At 36.9% G+C, this 21,332-nt stretch overlaps 1 protein-coding gene across 1 annotated transcript; it reads right to left on the reverse strand.

Moving 5' to 3' along the window:
- Positions 1-307: 307 nt before the first annotated feature.
- Positions 308-1,152, reverse strand: LOC142518900 (ethylene-responsive transcription factor 1A-like). Its single transcript, XM_075621759.1, has one exon. It carries the CDS (start codon positions 1,053-1,055, stop codon positions 330-332), a length of 726 nt encoding a protein of 241 aa, XP_075477874.1. The 5' UTR covers positions 1,056-1,152; the 3' UTR covers positions 308-329.
- Positions 1,153-21,332: the final 20,180 nt, after the last annotated feature.

A 21,332-nucleotide genomic window follows, 5' to 3' on the forward strand; every position in this document is an offset into this window, starting at 1 on the left:
AGATTTACTTCGTTACGTTTGGACACAACCAAAATAAAAAATATAAAGTTTAAATATCTTATGGAAATTAAATTAAATTGATATGCCAAAATCAAATTGATTGACTTTTTCAATTCAATTAGGAGAAATTTGATTAATTCTAAGAGCAAACGAAGAAGATTCTCATATCAAATTGTACATTTTTAAATGGTAAGGAAGAGAAAAGAATTTTTTTTTTTGATAAATAAATAATACAAATTTTAATAAAAGAATACAATTTGATTACCACAGAAAAGGTATCAATTTGAACGATGAAAATGGAAACCAACCACAAAACAACGTGGAATGGACTAGTGTTCCTTCAGCCGCTTCAACCCACCGTCAGACAGCTGAATCTCACCTCTCACCAGCGGCGTCGACGCCACTTCTGCTACGGTGCTCTTCCGCTTGCGCTCTAAGGATGAAGAACCAACCGGCAATGCGGTCGACCTCTTCGACTTGATACGAACCGGCTCAGGTTCACCGGAGTTTATCCTAAGAGGGAAGTTCAACAAAGCTCTCGCCCCCCGCATCTGGAACGCCGCCCTGTCATAGGCCAACGCCGCGTCCTCCGCCGTCTCGTACGTCCCTAGCCATACTCGGGCTCCATTCTTCGCAGGGTGTCTTATCTCGGCCGCAAACTTCCCCCAGGGCCGTCGCCTCACTCCTCGGAAATGCAGCAGCCTTGGCGGCGACACCGGAGGCGCCAACATTTCCGCTGCTCTCTTTGGAGCTGAGTGGAAACTTATGATCTGAGATGTTTCAAAGGCCACTCCCGGCTCTGCTTTAACAGCCGAGGCGGCAACGATGGGAGGCGGCTGCAACCACCCTGCATTGGCGCTGCCGCTGATTATTCTGTACAAAAACATGTCATCGGAATCACTTTCTGTAAATGATAGATCCCCGGAACCCAGTCTTTCTCCACCGCCATTTTCGCCGGTAAAGAACAGCGGGTTCTGAGAATCATCAAGCAAATGTCTGCTAACGGTTTCAAGAAGAGCAAGATCAGCCCCATAATCACCATTTTCATACTCCATTCTGCAGAGATTAAATTTTTGTTCAAAAATCTGATCCAAATATCAAGAAAATTCAATGGTTTGATCCGGTAGCTAGAGATAGAATAGTCAGCGATTTTCCTAGCATCCGTACGTGGGTGGGCTTTATATAGTTTCACAGTTGGAAGAGGATTCATGCATTTATTAAATAAATCTATTTCACGTTTGTGGAGTAGCTAGGAAGGGAACTTTCACGGAATTCACGTACGTAAACAAGAAATAAACGGAAAGATTTGACTCACGTGCTAATTAATTAAATTAATCAAATGTCCTTTAGATTACATTATACAAATGGAATAGTTTCAGCTATCTTGTCTCTGTCACGCCATAATTATCATGTATAGATGCTAATAATATTATATTCATGATTTTCTATAAAATTGAGTAAAAAATTATTTCCAAAATAAAAAGTAGAATGGATTTCTTAATCTATACAACAATAATATCATAAAGATTGAGAGGATGATATATAGTTCCAGTTTATTATCGTCATGCTGTCAATCTATTTAACTAACATAATAGTACACAAAATTGTTACATAAAAAAATAAAGAGTAGGTCTCTTGTGAGACGATCTCACGAATCTTTCTCTGTGAGACGGATCAACCCTACCGATATTCCAAAATAAAAAATAATACTCTGAGCATAAAAAATAATATTTTTTCATGGATGACCCAAATAAAGATATGTCTCACAAAATACGACCCGTGAGACCGTCTCACGTAAGTTTTAGTCAAAAATAAAATCACCATAATCAAACAATATTCCAACCAATTCTAAAGAAAACACCCTAAAATTCTTAATTTTAATCAGATCTCGATGACTTATACATTATTAATTGATAACTCCGAACCATATTCTCATTTTGATGGTAGATTTTAAGAATTGTGGTGCCATTTTGTTAACAGATACAACCCCTCGAACCTAGCAGAATCTAATTATTATTTGATCGCAATCTAGCAGTTCAGATTGCATTCCTTCGTATACCTTATAACTGCAGTCATTAGATATATATAGTACATAAATCATCCTTTGTTTAGTGTGTTGAAATAGTAAAGGATTTAAATTTGGCTTGAAGTGATGTCTGAGTTGGTAGAATATGCGACTATTTAACCAACGGTTAGGAATTTGATTCCTCCTACCAATACTTTTTTGGGAGATTCTGCTGCACATGATTTGTCTAGTACAATTTCTCTTGTTAGCGTGATTTACAATTTATTATGTTAGTTTTGCAGTTTATCCAGAGCGCATTGATAGGTAGCGGAGCCTGTTTGTTTCATCATCATAAAAAAATTATTTAATATGAGGATGATAATTTAAAATTATAGATATTATATAACTCAATTATTATAGAACTCAAACAAAAAAAGGAATAAAAATGTAAAAATAGTCCATACATTATCAGCATTCACACCAAATGATGATAATTTAATTAACATATAAAATAAAATATCATAAAAGTTGTGATGGTGGTAATGATATTTTAGTGCAATGAGGTCTTTCACAATACTCAGAATAGCATTTTACAATAATTATTATAATTAACTTGTTTTGATAAGAGGCAAAATCTTGATTTTAACCCAATATGTATTGATGTATGATATTTTAAGTTATGTATATTTATTTGAATCAATTCGAGTTTTGCAATTATGGTATTTGATGAATTTCAGTTCTTTTTCAAGAAATCATGTAATTATATAATCAATATTATTTTTAAATTTTTATAAGTACGTGATTAAAAAATATCTTCACATATATACGTGTGTTTGACAACTAATTATAAATTTTAATAATGTTATTATCTTTTTAATTACATGATATTCAATTTATCATAAGACTTAATTACAAATTTATTTAATGAAATATACATGATTAAAAATATCACACGTCAATATATAACAGACTAAAATTAACATTTTGCCTTGACAATACACCGAATAGTTACACAAAAAAATAACCAAGAAATAATTTAACTCAAAAAATTGTTGCAAGCAATTATAAATAAATTTAAGATAAATTTTGTATCATTTATATATTAAACTCCAAAAAAATATTTAAAATTAATTTAATCAATATTTTTTCCACAAACGGATAGAATTCTACTAATAATTCATGGGTGGGGCCACTAATTTTGTAGGAGCACGCATCATAGGAAACATCCACATTTGAACTATATATGGTAACTTTTGACCAAATTGTATTAGATTGAATATTCCATGGCACACATATACCTGTTAATATTTTAATTACTCAAGTGGCTTTTATTTAACTTCCAGCCGTGTGAACCTTTCATTGGACAAATTCCATATATTTTATTTATATTTAAATTTACCACTGGTTTAAAGTTTTGTCAATTTGATGACCATTGACTACTTATATATTTGATTAATATCAACTATGCATCATATACAAATTGCATGGACATTTTTGTCATCTCAATCTGTATGCTTCTTGCATTTGATATACAATTATCTGTATACCTATAAAAGTCTGAATCATGGTCTTGTTTTTCAATTGTGAAACAATAAAAATGACATCTTATCAATACAAATCCAAAAACTTAATAAGGATATATACGTAAAATTTTAATTGCTGCAAAGGCAAAAATGGAATATCAAAATTTTGTATTTATTCCACATGATAATTATCACTACAATATATTTTGATTGTAGTATTTTATATCATTTTAAGAATAAAATGTAACTCATATATTAATTTTCTCAAATATTTCATCTATATACTGCATTTAAATAATTTATCCTTTTAATTTTCTCTCTACATGATTTTTTTTATAATTTTAGTGCAACTTTGTAATTATATTTTTAGTGAAGTTTCAAATTAAGTAATAAATTATAGTATCACTAGAATATATATGAAAAAATTAACTATATATCCAACAATAAAATAACACGATAAATATAAAATAATATGATAATATGAAGTTCAATATTAACATATTTTATGGTTATTTTAACTAATAATTGAAAGTAAATAGTTTAATAAATTATTTAGGAGAATTTATATTAACAATTATGAAAATGTTAATATATTAATAATCTCATAAAATACGATTATTTTAGAAAAATTCAGAGAATTTAGTCATGATAAGGAATTCAAAGATTTTAGTAGTACTTGTTTTAAAAAATTATATATCAGCAAATTTATAAATTCAATACACAAAATTACTACCATCTACAAAGATTGCTTAAGATTTAGATATTAGGTCTAAAGATAAACCCAACCTTAGTTTTTAAGAACAGTAGAACCAAAATCAAAACTAAAATATTTTATTGGTTCCATTTCCAAAATAACATCTCATAATATAAAAATTTTAAGGCATAATTATTAAACATCCAGCTTCATTCTCTCACATGTTGTATAGTTATTTTATTTTATATTAAAAAATAGATCATAGTAGCACTTTTTTTAAAAAAAATATGTATCAAACAAATTATAAATCCAATACACAAAATTTGTTAATATGAAATTTTTTTTATATATAATTTTCAATTTCTATATATGGTTTTTTAATTATTTATGAAATTTTAATAAAATAAAAAAATCAATAATAAGAAAAGAAAAAATTTCACATTTAAGTAAGTAACAAAAATATTGCATATAATTTGACTATGCTACAACTCTAAAACTTAAAAAACATATGATTTCAAATGTTTAATAGTACGTTCTATTAGATATTAAAAAATAGATCATCGAAAATAAATAGTTTGAAATGTCTAATATAGATACGTAAATATTAATCTATAAGAACTAAGCATATAATTTGACTATGCTATCACTCGACTATCGTTTGAATTTTACCTAGAATTTATGAAGAACTTGACACGAACATGAAAAGTAATCACAAAGTGTGAGAACCCGAATTTCTAGCATTTCAGCAGCAATGCAAAATTTCCAGCAGAAGCTAATATTTCAGAAGCTGGTATTTTTCCAGCATATTAGAATCCAGCAGCAGACAACAGGTAAAATCCAGCAGCAGAAGAGCGAGATTCCAGCAGACAGTTACTGATTCAGCTTATGACTTGTAACTGAAGCATTTAACATGGAATAAAGGCTTTTAATGTCATATTATGGTCATTAATTGGGATGCTAGCAGTCAGAAATTTTGCCTATAAATAACACCCTCAAATCTCTGAATTGGTGTTACACAAATCTTGAGATTATCACTTGAATTTTCAAGCTAAGAGAGTGCTTATTTTCGAGCAGTAGAAACCAGTAGCAAGAACAAGCAGATTCCAGACTTCAACTGAAACTTTATAGCAAATTACGGTAAGTGGGCTTATGTATAAATATCTTGAAATCGGTTTGATGATTCCTGTTTTGAAACAAAGTAAATGTAATTTGATATCTGATTTTTGAAGCACTGAAACCTAGTGAACTAATGGTAGGAATATATATTCTGAACATTTCTGAATTCTGATTTCTGATTCTGGCCTCACCCCTTAGAGGAGAGAACATATAGGGGACTGATATCAGTTTAGCCATGAAATTTACAAACGTGCTCAGTGCTTACTTACTTGCTAATTTCTGATTTCTGTTCTGAATACTGATTCCTGTTCTGAAAATAAGAGTTTCTGTATATTAGTTGTATTACTGTTTCTGTTGAAAATGATTTTGAAAAACTGGGAGTTATTCCCGCCCCCGCTTATTGAGTGACGATCATATCACTCAACCACCAAACCTATCTCAGATGAGAACGAGGAAGCTTTGTTAGAAGAAGAAGAGCTGAATCAATTCTGAGGCTGGTAAAGAAGATTGTTGTTCTCAGTTCTAGTTTATGTTTCCGCTGTATCTGTTAAACAAATGTTATGTTTGGTTTTATATTTCCGCTATAAAACATTAGTGATTCGAGTGTGTATCAGACAATGAATTAATTCGTATTATGAATAAAAAGACTGGTTTCTGAATTTTGTACTTCTGAGGCTTGTTGTTTCGAATGTAAATTTGAAAGCAACGCCGGTGTCGACCAATCCCATCTCTGGGGCGTGACATTGAAGTGGTATCAGAGCAAACCAGGTTTCATAATCTGGGAGGAGGAACTAGAAATAATGAGTTCTGATAGAATTCTAAAAATAAGTTCTGATAAACTACTGTAATAGACTACTGAAAATAAACTACTGTAATAGACTGCTGAAATGAGTAGGAAAAAAAATCAGTAGACCAAAATCAGTAGATCGGAACTAGTAGATTACCGAAAAACAGTAGCATCAAAACTAGTAGTCTTGAACCAGAACCAGCAGATATAAATCAGTAGATAGGAATGCAGCATACTGGCTTTAATAGTGCTGGAAAGCAGCAGATTTGACTGCAGTAGCATCAGAATTTCAGTAGGAAGTGAATTCCAGCAAGCGCATGCAGTAGGCCTTGCAAAATTGTATGGAAGTTGAGGTGTTTTTCGCACAAACTTCAAACGGTCATAACTTTTGATCCAGGAAGAATTTTGACTATTAAAAGATACGGTTGGAAAGCTCTCGACGAGGAGAACCTAACGTAGAACAATCTTATGATCTAGCACCGCCGAAGAACCCCAAAATTCTTCTTTTAGATAGTGATATCATCATTTCCGTAAAATTTTCCAAATTTTTGAAACTTTGAGGAATTTTCATTTCCAAACGGCTCAGTATTTTTGCACCAAATTTGGTACATTTCATGTTCTTTATGTGAAGGATTTTTAGTAAATTTTTCACGAGATTTTGAACCCGAAAAATTTTGAGCTATTTTCTTCTATTGAATGTTATAGGCTGTACTGATTCTGTTCATTCTAGAAATTGTCTATAACTCGACTTGTACTCTGGAGATCATTTCTGAACCTTCACTCTTATGTTTTGGATGTAGGATATGGCTGACCAGGGTAGCTACATTAAGAGCTTAGAAAAGAAGCTAGAGAAACTAAAGGAACATAACTACTGCATAGAGAAATATGAATTAGAGCGTCGAGCAGAACACTTAAGAAGTGATGTTCAATGATATGCTCATTATCTGCATGAGGCGAAAGGGGGAATAGGAAAGCTCAAGAGGAGTTCGAAACCTCCCAAGAGACTGTTGCAGAGTTAATCGAGTTACGTGATACATTGGTTGAGAAGATCCAAGTGCTTAAGGATCAAAATCACCAACTTGTGCATCAGCATAATAAGTATTATGAACAGACCGATGCTCAGATTCATAAGTTGCAGAGCACTGTTGAAGTTCTTAGCGACTAGAATGCAGTTCTGCATGGTCATATTGAACATCTAGAAACAGTAATAGCCAACCATTAAGATGAACCTGAGGAGGATCCCGAAGAAGAAGAAGTAGTCGAAGAGGATCCTATGGATTTGAGATTTGGAGAAGTGATAGATTAGACGATCGGTAGTAATTCCTTTGTAATAACACTTGTTCCATTTGCATTTCTGATTAGTATTTTCGAAGTTTAGTTGTAATTGCACTTTCGTGGAAATCAATAAAATTTATTTCTATCTATTGGTTTCATATTTAATTCTTGAGCAATTACACAATCATTTTGATTCCTTTGTATAGTCTCTATTATGCCAACAACCTTAGAAATTTCATATTTGTAGGAAATGGAGAAGACCTGTGAGAAACAATCAAAACCCTCGTTATGGAAACCGCAACAACAACCGCAACGATGAGGCTGCACAACAACCACCACCAGTAGTTGGCCCCAGTCAGGCGGATCTGATGGCTATAGCCACGATTGTTGCAACCACGCTACAAGGGTTTGTCAACCTTAATGCTACTCAGCCACCGCCACCACCTCCTGCTCAGAATGGGACTACGCAGCACTATGAGGCTCTCCGAAGAGCAAGAGTCCCAAATTTCGACGGAAGCTCCGATCCTAAGGTCGGACAGAATTGGATGAAGGAGGTGGAGAACCATCTTCGACTACTTGAGGTTTCACAAGGGATCAAGGTACATGTAATTACACCTTTTCTTGTGGATAAAGCAGCCAAATGGTGGGAATGAGTCTCACCAGCTATGGTAAGGGCGGGATCTATCACTTGGCAAAGGTTCTTAGAGGCATTTCTGAAGTAGTACTTCCCGACAGCAGTTCGAGTGCAGAAGCTGTCCAAATTTGAAAGCTTGGTTCAAAAACCAAACATGACAGTGGTGGAGTATTCATCTTAGTTCCACTCATTGGGAACTTACCCCCCAACCATCATGGGAGACGAGGCCTTGAAGATACATCGCTTCAAGAAAGGGTTGAACAGCCGCATTCAATCTGCCCTTGCTGTTAGCGAACCCGATAGTTTTGATGAATTGATGGGAGCCGGCATCCGAGCTGAGAATGACATCAAGAGGCGTGAAAGTGAGAACAAACTCAAACGTCCTCAGTCAAGCCAGTACCAATCAGGCCAACAATTCAAGAAGCATAGTTTTTCAAGCAACCAATTTACTAGTGCTACATCCAAAGGAACCACTTCTTCTCAATCAAGCAAAGAGGGAGTCAAGTGCCAAACTTGTGGATTCGCTCACACTGGTGAACGTTGTAGGAATTCTGGAGCTTGTTTCCTTTGTGGAAAGATGGACCATCGCATTGCTCAATGCCCTCTTCCAGTTTCAAGGAATGGTACAGCAGGAGGAACAACTCCAAACAAGCCTAAGGAAAACAAGAAAAATGCTCGAGTTTATGCTCTTACTCAAGAAGAGGCTGACAACTCAAATGATGTCGTAGCATGTACCTATATAATCAATGATATACCTGCGTATGTGTTATTTGATTGTGGTGCTACACATTCATTCATGTCTAAGAGATTTGCCAAGAAGTTAGGAACTAAGCCTGATAACTAAGAAGAACCATATCGAGTAGCAACTCCTGCAAATCGGATTTTAGAAACTCGCACTCTATATCGGGATATTGGAGTTCTCATAGAAAATCAGAGTTTCAAGGCAAACCTAATCCAACTAAACATGGTGGAATTCGATGTAATTCTTGGAATGAATTGGTTAGCCAAGAATTATGCTTTAGTAGACTGTCATGGAAAGACAGTAACCATCCAAGCTCCACACCAAGAGAAACTATTATTTCATGGTAAGACAACAGAACGAAAGACTCTTCTTTCTGCTTCTCAAACTTGGAAAGCCATGAAGAGTGGAGAAGAAGTTTACCTAACTACGTTAAGCGAGGTAAAGGAAGAAACCACACTTGCACTCAAAGAGATTCCGGTAGTACAAGAGTTTTCAGATGTCTTTCCTGAAGAACTCCCTGGCACAGTTCCCGACCGCGAAGTGGAATTTGAGATTAATTTAGTACCCAATGCTACACCAATCTCAAAAGCACCATACCGAATGGCTCCAGTAGAGTTGAAAGAACTCAAAGAACAACTTCAAGAGTTGTTGAATAAGAATAAAATCCGACCAATCGCATCTCCGTGGGGATCTCCTGTTCTGTTTGTGAAGAAAAAAGATGGAAGCATGAGATTGTGTATTGATTACAGGGAACTAAATAAGATCACAATCAAGAATAAGTACCCGCTTCTAAGGATAGATGACCTGTTTGACCAACTCAAGGGAGCTACAGTCTTTCCCAAACTCGACAAGTTTGTTGTAGTATTCATCGACGATATTCTAATATATTCTTCAAATGAAGAAGACCACAAAGAACATCTTCGTCTCACCCTCCAGACGCTGAGAGAGAAGGAACTGTACGCCAAGTTCAAGAAATGTGAATTATGGCTAGAGAGTGTTACATTCTTGGGTCACATAATATCAGCAGCAGGAGTATCTGTGGATCCTAAGAAGGTAGAAGCAATCATGGATTGGTCGAGGCCAAAGAATGTGACAGAAATTCGAAGCTTCTTGGGACTAGCAGGCTATTATCGAAAATTTGTTGAAGGATTCTCTTCAATAGCCACACCTCTCACTAAGCTCACACAGAAGAACTCTAAGTTTCAATGGAGTGAAGAATGTGAGCAAAGCTTCGAGACTTTGAAGAAGAAACTTGTCTCTACTCCGGTATTGGTGTTGCCAACTGAAGGCAAAGACTTAACCATCTACAGTGATGCATCTAAAGGAGGTTTAGGATGTGTACTCATGCAAGAAGGAACGGTGATTGCATACGCGTCGAGACAGTTGAAGCCGTATGAACAGAATTACCGAACGCATGACCTTGAACTAGCTGCAGTGGTGTTCACACTAAAAATTTGGAGGCATTATCTTTATGGAGCCAAGTTTGAGATTATCATGGATCACCAAAGTCTCAAATATTTGTTCACTCAAAAGGAACTAAATATGAGACAAAGACGGTGGATTGAACTCATGAAGGATTACGACTTGACGATAAGCTACCACCCAGGCAAAGCCAACAAGGTAGCAGATTCTTTAAGTCGAAAGAATATGAGTAAGGTGATCCTTACATCACTTTCAGCACAACCATGCCTTTGAGAGACAATCAAAATAAGTCAAGATAGAGATTCCGCTTTGGTGAAACTAAAAGAGCAAGCTAAAGAAGGGAAAACACCAGATTTCGAGACGGATAACAAAGGAATCTTGTTGATGAAAGGACGATTGTGCGTACCAGACATCGATAACCTTCGACAAGAAGTAATGTCGGAAGCACATAAGTCGAAATTTTTAGACCATCCTGGCAGTACCAAGATGTAAAAAGATTTGAAGAAAAATTTCTGGTGGAGCGGAATGAAGAAAGACGTGGCAATGTTTGTTTTTAAGTGTCACGTGTGCCAGCAAGTCAAAGCAGAGCACCAGAGACCTGGTGGAGTTCTTCAACCATTAGAAATCCCGGAATGGAAATGGGAACATATTTCCATGGATTTTGTAGTTGGTTTACCCAAGTCGAGACAGGGTCACGATGGAATATGGGTAATAGTAGATAGACTCACGAAATCTGCGCATTTCTTACCTGTCCGTATGAACTATAATTTGGACAAGCTAGCCACATTGTACATGAATGAGATCGTACGACTACATGGATTCCCATCTAGCATACTATCAGAGAGAGATCCGAGGTTTACATCCCGTTTTTCGAAGAGCTTTCAACAAACTATGGGGACCAAAATTAATCTTAGCACGGCCTATTATCCTCAGACCGATGGCCAAACAGAGAGGACAATTCAAACTTTAGAAGATATGCTGAGAGCATGTGCTCTAGATTTCAGTGGCAATTGGAGTGAGCATCTTCCCTTAATCGAGTTCGCGTACAATAACAGTTATCACATCAGTATTGAAATGGCATCATACGAAGCTCTATATGGACGAAAATGTCGATCACCACTGTATTGGGATGAAGTAGGGGAAAAAACAATCGTTGGACCCGAACTAATCCAATAAACAGTGGTTAAAGTTGCTGTGACCAAGGAGAGATTAAAAAGTGCACAAGATCGACATAAAAGTTGGGCTGACCTGAAAAGAAGACCCGTGGAATTTGAAGTTGGAGAAAAAGCTTATGTGAAAGTGTCACCCATGAAGGGTGTAATCCGATTCAATAAGGCTGGAAAACTGAATCCCAGATATATTGGATCTTTTGACATTCTAGAGAAAGTGGGAACACTTTCTTATAGATTAGCACTTCCACCTGACATGTCAAGAATTTACAATGTATTCCACGTTTCGCAGCTGAGGAAATATATTTCCGATCCGAGTCATATTCTTGAAGCCGGACCCCTGTTGGTCGAAGGCAATTTAAATGAAGAACTAAACTATGAAGAAATTCCGATTCGGATTGTGGATGAAAAAGACCAAGTACCGAGGCGACGAATTATTCCACATGTCAAAGTACAATGGTCCAATCACACCGAAAGAGAAGCTACTTGGGAGTTGGAAGAAAAGACGCGAGAACAATACGCTTACCTCTTTGAGGATCATGTATAGCCAAGTTTCGAGGACGAAACTTTTCAAAAGGAGGGAGGGATATGATAACCCGAATTTCTAGCATTTCAGCAGCAATGCAAAATTTCCATCAGAAGCTAAAATTTCAGAAGCTGGTAATTTTCCAGCAGATTAGAATCCAGCAGCAGACAAAGCAATGCAAAATAATTTTCAGAAGCTGGTATTTTTCCAACAGGTTAGAATCCAGCAGCAGACAGCAAGTAAAATCCAGCAGTAGAAGAGCGAGATTCCAGCAGACATTTACTAATTCAGCTTATGACTTGTAACTGAAGCATTTAACATGGAATAAAGGCTGTTAATGTTAGATTATGGCCATTAATTGGGAGGCTAACAATCAGAATTTTGCATATAGAGATTATCATTTGAATTTTCAAGCTAAGAGAGTGCTTATTTTCGAACAGTAGAAACCAGTAGAAAGAACAAGCAGATTCCAGACTTCAACCGAAATTTTATAGCAAATTACTGTAAGTGTGCTTATGTATAAATATCTTGAAATCGGTTTGATGATTCCTGTTTTGAAACAAAGTAAATGTAATTTGATCTCTAATTTTTGAAGCACTGAAACCTAGTGAACTAATGGTAGGAATATATATTCTGAACATTTCTGAATTCCGATTTCTGATTCTGGCCTCACCCCTTAGAGGAGAGAACATATAGGGGATTGATATCAGTTTAGCCATGAAATTCACGAACGTGTTCAGTGCTTACTTACTTGCTAATTTCTGATTTTTGTTCTGAATACTGATTCGTGGTCTGAAAATAAGAGTTTATGTATATTAGTTGTATTACAATTTCTGTTGAAAATGATTTTGAAAAACTGGGAGTTATTACCGTCCCCGCTTACTGAGTGACGATCATATCACTCAACCACCAAACCCATCTCAGATGAGAACGAGGAAGCTTTGTTAGAAGAAAAAGAGCAGAATTAATTCTGGGGCTGTGAAGAAGATTGTTGTTCTCAGTTCTAGTTTATGTTTCCGCTGTATCTGTTAAACAAATGTTATGTTTGGTTTTATATTTCCGCTATAAAACATTAGTGATTCGAGTGTGTATCAGACAATGAATTAATTCATATTATGAATAAAAAGACTGGTTTCTGAATTTTGCACTTCTAAGGCTTGTTGTTTCGAATGTAAATTTGAAAGCAACGCCGGTGTCGACCAACCCCATCCCTGGGACGTGGCACAAAGAAAGAGGAAATTCACAACGCGTAGAAAATATGAAGATGAACAGTGAGTTTACGTGGTTGGAAACTAATATTCCTACATCCACGGGAAGCAATGAACTGATCTTCATTGAGAATCTGTACAAGCAATACGCTGGAGTTTTGTTCACTCTTGTTTTTCTTTTGTATACAAAAACACTCTCGAATAAAATTAGCTCTCCTTCTCTAGTTTGTGGTCTTGGTACTAACTCTCAATTCTCATGTTATATTTTTATTATTGAGTCCACATCTTCTTACAGACCTTGTAACCAGAGAGAAGTGAATAAGACTCGTGTGTGTAAATTAAAGTACTGGAAGATGGGAAAAGAATGTATCCTTCTACTGTATGTACATGACATGCTATTGGCCTATAGAGATGTGGTTGAAATCAAAAAGTTAAAGGCATAAATGAACAAGATATTTAAAATGAAAGATCTAGGCCTAGCAAAGAAGATCTTAGCTAGGTATGGAAATAACAAGAGACAAAGGAAAAGGCTTTTATTTCTAAATCAAAGGAACTATCTTCTTAAGGTACTGAATAGATTCAATATAATAACAATGATAGCAAGGTTGTTCGGGGTCCTTGAGCTTCTCATTTTATGTTATCAGTAACTCAGTCACCACAAACAGAAGAAGGTGTGAAATGAACAAAATCCTTATGCTCGTGCAGTAGTAGGTAATTAACATCATGTATGCTATGATTTGCTCTAGCTAGGCCAGATTTGGCCTATGCTATTAGTCTAGCAAGCAGATGTAACTCCCAGAAACGAACATTGGAAAGCCATGCAATGTATCTTGGGATATGTAAAAGGAACCCTGGATCTAGGACACTATTTTGATGGTAGCAAAACACAAGGTGAAATGCTGATATACAGTTTCTGATTTTGAAGGAAGTGTGCATAGTAGAAGATCACCCATTAGATATGTTATTACTTTATATTACACTGCTATCAATTGGAAGTCTATACTAAAACCTTTGGTAGCTTTATCCACGAAAGAATATTAATACATTGCAATCATAGAGGTAGTAAAGGAAGCTATGTGGATGAAATGCTTCATGGAAGATCTTAGATTATCACAACAATTTGTGGTAATTTATTATGATAGCCAAAGTGTTGTTCACTTGACTGAACATCAAGTGTTCCACGAGAGATCTAAACACATAGACATTAAGCTGCATTTCATCATAGAAGTAATTGAAACAAGGAAGGTTCAGGTACTGAAAATAAGAACAAGAGAGAATCCTGCATTAATGTGCACATAGGTACTAACTGGTAACAAGCTTGATCATTGCTTGGAGAAGGTTAATGTGATCAGGAATAAGAAGCCATAAGCATTGGCTGGTGGAGGCAATGATGAATGAAATGAATTAGTGACAAGGTGGAGAAATGTGTTGAGAGTGTCACTCAACTCATGTTTGACCAGGCTAGAATAAAGTCGAGAAGATTGAGTAACAAATCCAATGGTTAGGTGGTTGCAACTCGATTGTCAGGTATTTGAATATAAGCTGAAGTGAGTAACCGGCCTACTCAGTTTTCTCTTTACTTATCCTCCAATTCTCAAGAGCAAATCTTTAAACGAGGGGCACTCAATCAATAATTTTGGAGAGCCATGACATATATTTTCTTGACTTAATCAAAGCAATAGAGAGGGAGAGTGTTGGAAGTTTTCAAGTTCGCAATCTTGATTTTTATGCTAACAAAACTTGTTGTTGTGTTTCTAACATATTTACTCAAGTGTGAAGTTGTTAACACAAGAAGCAAACCGAAACTGAATTCTGCGCAAACTGAATTTCTGGCAAGTTTCGGTATTTTGATGATATCTCTCAACTGGATGATTCAAATGACAATCCGCAAACTGGACTTATTAGAAAACTCAATTTGAAACAAGTTGTATTTCACGTTAGTTGGGCAAAATCGGAATGTATCTAGGTCAAACTGATCACAACTGATCGTACGAAGACAACAATACGTTGGGTTTGAGCAGCTGCGGTATTTTGGTCATATCTCTCAGCTCAATTATCCAAATGAGGCGATTCAGTATGAGTTGGAAAGATAAGACGGTGATCTACAAATCATCTTTAGAAGTCAAAGTATGAATCGAAGCTTAAAATGCTGATAAATGACGATGAAGTTACTGGTTCTACACAAACTGAAATCAGCTAGGCTGATTTCAGCACACTAGCTGAAACTGAACCAACTGAACTAGCTGAAGACCAGTTGAACCAGACCAACTGAACTGAACCAGCTGCTGACCAGTTGAACTGAACCAATTGCTGACCAACTGAACCGAACCAGTTGAACTGAACCAGACCAACTGAACCAACTGAACTGAACTGAACCAGCTGCTGACTAGTTGAACTGAATGACTAGTTGAGTTGACTAGAGTTGACCAGTCGGGAAAATTTCCAGCAAGACGAATTTGACCGTTGCAATTCCAGAAACAGTACAGAAAATTTCCAAACAGTCATATTCTTGTGTCTAACGTATATATCAGTGTTGGAGCCTATAAATACAACATCTTGAAGATCAAACAAGAGCTTTGGAAGGGGATTCAAAGCATGGGCAGTTAGCATGAAAAATCAGCTAGTTGAGAGCACAAGCCTTTTGAAAGGGGATCGGTTACGGTGAGCGGAAGCGCAACGGAAGTTTAAAATCGAATTTTTTATGAGGAAATTTCGGCCACCATGATATTGTGTGTAGCAAATACAATAAACACCAAAATGTCATACATAGGGTGTTGAGAAAATCGTTACCTATCAACCTCTTGAGGTTGATGATGGCTCCAACAAAAGTGTAAACACTTTAGCTCTTGAATGGATGAGTTGATCTACAAGCTTCCTCCTTTCCTTCAAAATCAAGCCCACCACTTGCAAGCTAGAACCCTTCTTATTTTGCACTAGAAAAATAAGAAGATTTTTCAAAGAGAAGTGTGTATTTTTCTTCAACAATTGAATAACACAATGAGAGAAAAATTTGAGAGAATTCACTTGCTCATTTTCGGCCCTTGCATCTCAAAAATTGGGAGAGGAAGACTTGTCATGGTCTTGTAAAAAGCAAAAGGCAAAAGTAGCATGCCAAGCCTTGATATTTAGAAAAGTTGTCTCCAACTCTTCACCTCCCATGCATGCAATATTATATGGTGTTTTTAACAATTAAAAACCATGGACTAAATTTAATTATCTCAAACATTTTGAGATTAATTAAACATTACTTGAATTTACTCAAGTCCACTAGTTAAATAATTTATTTAAATTGAGCTCTACAAGACTCAATATAATTTAATTAATTCAACACTTGAATTAATTTAATTATTTGGACTCTACTAGGTCCACTAGTGTTTAATTAATTCAACACTTGAATTAATTTAATTTAGTCCATAATAATGTTTATGAAAATCACAATTTTCAAATACATTATTCACTTGGCCAACTTTTAATTTAGGAACACTTCCATAAATTAAAATTTACATTTCTCTCATAGAAGTCATACTTTTATTTTTCTTTACGCTTATAAACTCATTTATAAGCCGTTCAACACATTGAACTAATTTCTCCTTTATAGAAGTCATACTTCTAATTTTCCTTACGCTTATAAACTCCTTTATAAGCCGTTCAACACATTGAACTATTTTTACTTCTCAACGGGATCTAGAAAGCTAGTACTTGTGTGGCCCTCAATGGTTCATTGATACAACTAGCCGTGGGTTCACATCTCCATGTGATTCGGACTAAACATGTCCTTATATGAGCATACCCCAATTGCTCCATTCTTACTTATCAACTCCTTGATAACAAGAACGTCAGAACTCAAGTCTGATAGTACCCAACCAATCATGTTAAACGCCTAGCAGCATCGCTTACATGATTCCCTAGTTATCAAATGATAGTGCCTGCAAGAACCATTCAATTATGGTTAGCGTACAGTACGGTCCCTTCAACTCATATATCCCGATCGATTCGACAACCATTGGTTTATCGAGAGTTGTCAATGAATCGATACTATGTGTCATGTCGTAGTTGCATCGATGGTGTAATCTATTAAACCCCTTTCATAATTACCACCATACTCTGATCAGAGATTTCAACCTACAAACACATGAGAACACATAGGATATCCATACCCGAAGGTAAGCGGTGAATCCCCGACTACAATGCATCGACTCCTATATGTTTCGACAAAACACCCAACCTTGCCACCTGATGATCCCATGAGAGTCGGTAAACAAGTCAAAGTGTAATTCTAGCACATAGAGTCTCAATGTTGTCCCGGGTCATAAGGACTAATGGTGTACAACCATAAACCAGGACTTTTCCACTCGATAAGTGAGAACCATTTAGAAAGTCCTTTATGGAGGGTTGTTCAGTGCACTCTACCAGGAGCACCTATCTGCGTGCTCGGACATCACAATGTCCCCTACTAATGAAACATGGTACTCACATCGCAGATACTAGTCTCGAACTCTAGCGGCCTATATCCTTCTTAGCGGCGACTGAATCGACTAGGAACTGTTTAGAATATACAGTATTCCAAATATGAGTTTCATGATACTCATTATATGAGCATCTCATATTCTTTCTACTATTTGTATATTCAAGGGCTTTATCTATGCAACTAGCATGGGTATACAGATAAAGATTTGCCAAAACAATAATTTCAAATATTATTAAAATAAAGATTGCTTATACATAGAGTTTCATTGTGAACACTTGGCCAACACTTGGCTCGACGGGCACCTACTCTAACAATCTCCCACTTGCACTAGAGCCAACTACCCATATGCTTCAAACCCATTGATTCGCGATGCATCTCGAATAATGGTCCAGGTAAAGGCTTAGCTCGTGGATCAGCAACATTATCTGCGGAGCCGACTATGTCAATCGACACTTCTCCTCTTTCCACAATCTCTCGGAGGATGTGGTACTTTCTCAATACATGTTTGGACTTCTGATGAGACCTTGGCTCCTTTGCTTGAGCTAAAGCTCCCGTGTTGTCACACAACACCGGGAGAGGAGCAACTCCATTAGGAATGACGTCCAACTCTTAGACGAAATTCCTTATCCAAACCGCCTCCCTTGCTGCATCTGATGCAGCAATGTATTCGGCCTCTGTGCTGGAATCCGCAGTATTGTCTTGCTTGGAACTCTTCCAAGAGACAGCAGAACCACTGAGCATGAATACAAACCCAATGGTTGACTTCGAGTCATCGATATCGCTTTGGAAGCTAGAGTCGGTATAGCCTTCCAATTTCAGTTCTCCACCCCATAGTCCAAGAACAATTTATTGGTCCTTCTCAACTACTTGAGGATGTCTTTCACAGCTTTCCAGTGTGGAAGACTAGGGTTTGATTGATATCTACTCACTACACTTAGTGCGAAAGCCACGTCAGGACGTGTAGATATCATCCCATACATGATGCTACCAATCGCAGATGCATAAGGAATGCTTGTCATCGCCGCTATATCTGCATCAGTCTTGGGAGACATAGACTTGGATAGGGACACGCCATGACACATTGGTAGATGTCCTCTCTTGGACTCATCCATCGAGAACCGCTTCACGATGGTATTAATGTATGTGGATTGGGTGAGACCAAGCAATCTTCTTGATCTATCTCTATAGATCTGTATTCCCAATACAAAAGATGATTCACCCAAGTCCTGTATCGAGAACTTACTTGCTAACCATATCTTAGTTTATTGCAACATTCCTACATCATTCCCAATGATTAGAATGTCATCAACATAAAACACCAGGAATGTCACAACACTCCCACTGACCTTCTTATACACACAGGGTTCCTCATGATTCTTATCAAAACCAAACTATTTGATTGTACTGTCGAATCTGAGGTTCCAACTCCTAAATGCCTGCTTTAGACCATAAATAGATCTTTGAAGTTTGCATATCATATGCTCACTTCCGATAGATGTAAACCCTTCGGGTTGAGACATGTTAATCTCTTCCTTAATATCCCCATTAAGAAAGGATGTCTTAACATCCATCTGCCATATCTCATAGTCATACCATGCAACTATGGCTAGCAATATTCTTATGTACTTGAACATTGCAACTGAAGAAAAGGTTTCCTCAAAGTCAACTCCTTGTCTTTGAGTATATCCTTTTGCCATCAATCGCGCCTTGAAGGTCAATACCTTCCCATCCGCCCCAAGTTTCCTCTTGTAAATCCATTTACACCCTATGGGAACAATTCCCTCAGGTGGATCCACGAGATTCCACACTTGGTTCGAATGCATGGAATTCATCTCAGATTCCATAGCTTCAAGCCATTTGGATGAATCGGCATCATATAACGCTTCCTTGAAGGTCCTTGGATTACATCCATGGATAGGCTCATCATGGCCCTCTTCAAGAAGCAGACCATACCTCATAGGTGGTCTCGAGACTCTCTCGGATCTTCTAGGAGCTTGTATCTCCTCTCTTGGCTCTTCGGGTATGGGTTCTACAATTGTGGGTGTCTCTCGAACCTCTTCGAGTTCTATCATCTTGCCTTTTCTATCTAATAGAAATTCCTTTTCCAAAAAGGTTGCATTCCTAGAAACAAACACCTTTGTTTCTTGGGGATGATAGAAATGATATCCAACTGAATTCCTTGGATATCCCACAAAGTAACATAAAATGGATCGACAATCCAATTTATCTCCCACTACCTGTTTTACATAAGCAGGGCACCCCCGTATTCTAAGACAAGAATATTTGGGAGGCTTACCCATCCATATCTCATATGGTGTCTGCCTTTAAATGGACATTTAGTGGAATATCTTTCAATTTTAAGTTATAGAGATCGTTTTCAAGTTCTCTAGTACCAATCAAACATTCATTCTTGTAAATGTTGCAAACACCTTTGCTAAATAAACAAGAATATCCATCTTTATCAACATAGAAATGGAAACAATGTTTTTCACCAAATCCGGTACAAACAAAACATCTCTTAAAATTAACTTAAAATCATTGTTCATAAGCAAGTAAACATCTCCAATAGCTTTGGCAGCAACTCTTGCTTCATTGCCCATCCTCTAGAAGGTCACACCTTCCTTAAGCTTCCTACTTCTTCCCATCACCTGTAAATCATTACAGAGATGTGAACCATAACCGGTATCCAATACCCAAGAAGTAGAGTTAATTGAAATGTTTACTTCAATTTAGAACATACAGTTTCCAGAACTCTTCTGGGCAAGATATTCCCTGCAGTTACGCCTCCAATGTCCAGGCTTCTTGCAGTGATGACATACATCATCAGTCTTGTCAGCCTTAACTGGTCTGGCTGCCTCAACGGGATTCGGAGATTGCCTCATCAAGGGCACGTTCTTCTTGGGACGTTGGAAAGAACGCTTCTTTCCATTCCCATGTGGATCAATCTTCGTACCAGATGAAGAACCCACATAAAGAACCAACTTCTCTTTCTTGATGGTTGATTCAAACGTAACAAGCATATTCACCAACTCCTCAAGGGTCGGCTCCATCTTGTTCATGTTGAAGTTCACCACAAAAGGATCAAATGAGCTAGGCAATGATAACAGCAACACGTCGGTGGTCAACTCCGAAGGCAAGATCAGATCCATGCCAACGAGCTTGTCCACGAGCCCAATCAACTTTAGGCCATGCTCATGGACCGAGGCCCCATCTCGCATGCGCAAAGTGATCAGCTCCTTGACGGTAGCATGCCTAAGTGGCCGTGTTTTCTCACCAAAGAGCTCCTTGAGATGCAAATGAATGTCAGCAGCACTCTTTGCATCCTCAAAACGCCTCTGCAGCTCATCATTCATAGAAGTCAGCATATAACACCTGGCTATCAAGTCATGGTCACACCATTCCTTGTAAGCCTGCAATTCCTCAGGAGTGCAGTCAGTCGGAGCCTCAACAGGGGGCGACTCAGTCAGTGTATATGCTACCCTTTCCGAATTCAAGACGATTTTTAGGTTTCTTAGCCAAGTGAGGTAATTAGGTCCAGTTAATATGTGTTTGTCGAGTATTACGGATATCGGATTGCGAATCGAAGACATTGTCAATTTGTACTGAAAAGTAAAAACAGATAAATGTTGTTGACTATTTTAAAATATTTAGTAAGATATGAAGTTTGGACTTTTACTTCATAAATATTTGCTCCCACTGTTTTGACATTTCCACTACCCTCTAGTGAAAACGGGAAACTCTTTTCCTCAGTAGGTACGTAAGG

The sequence above is a fragment of the Primulina tabacum genome, chromosome 11 (genome assembly GCF_025594145.1).
Source record: "Primulina tabacum isolate GXHZ01 chromosome 11, ASM2559414v2, whole genome shotgun sequence".
Classification (NCBI taxonomy): domain Eukaryota; kingdom Viridiplantae; phylum Streptophyta; class Magnoliopsida; order Lamiales; family Gesneriaceae; genus Primulina; species Primulina tabacum.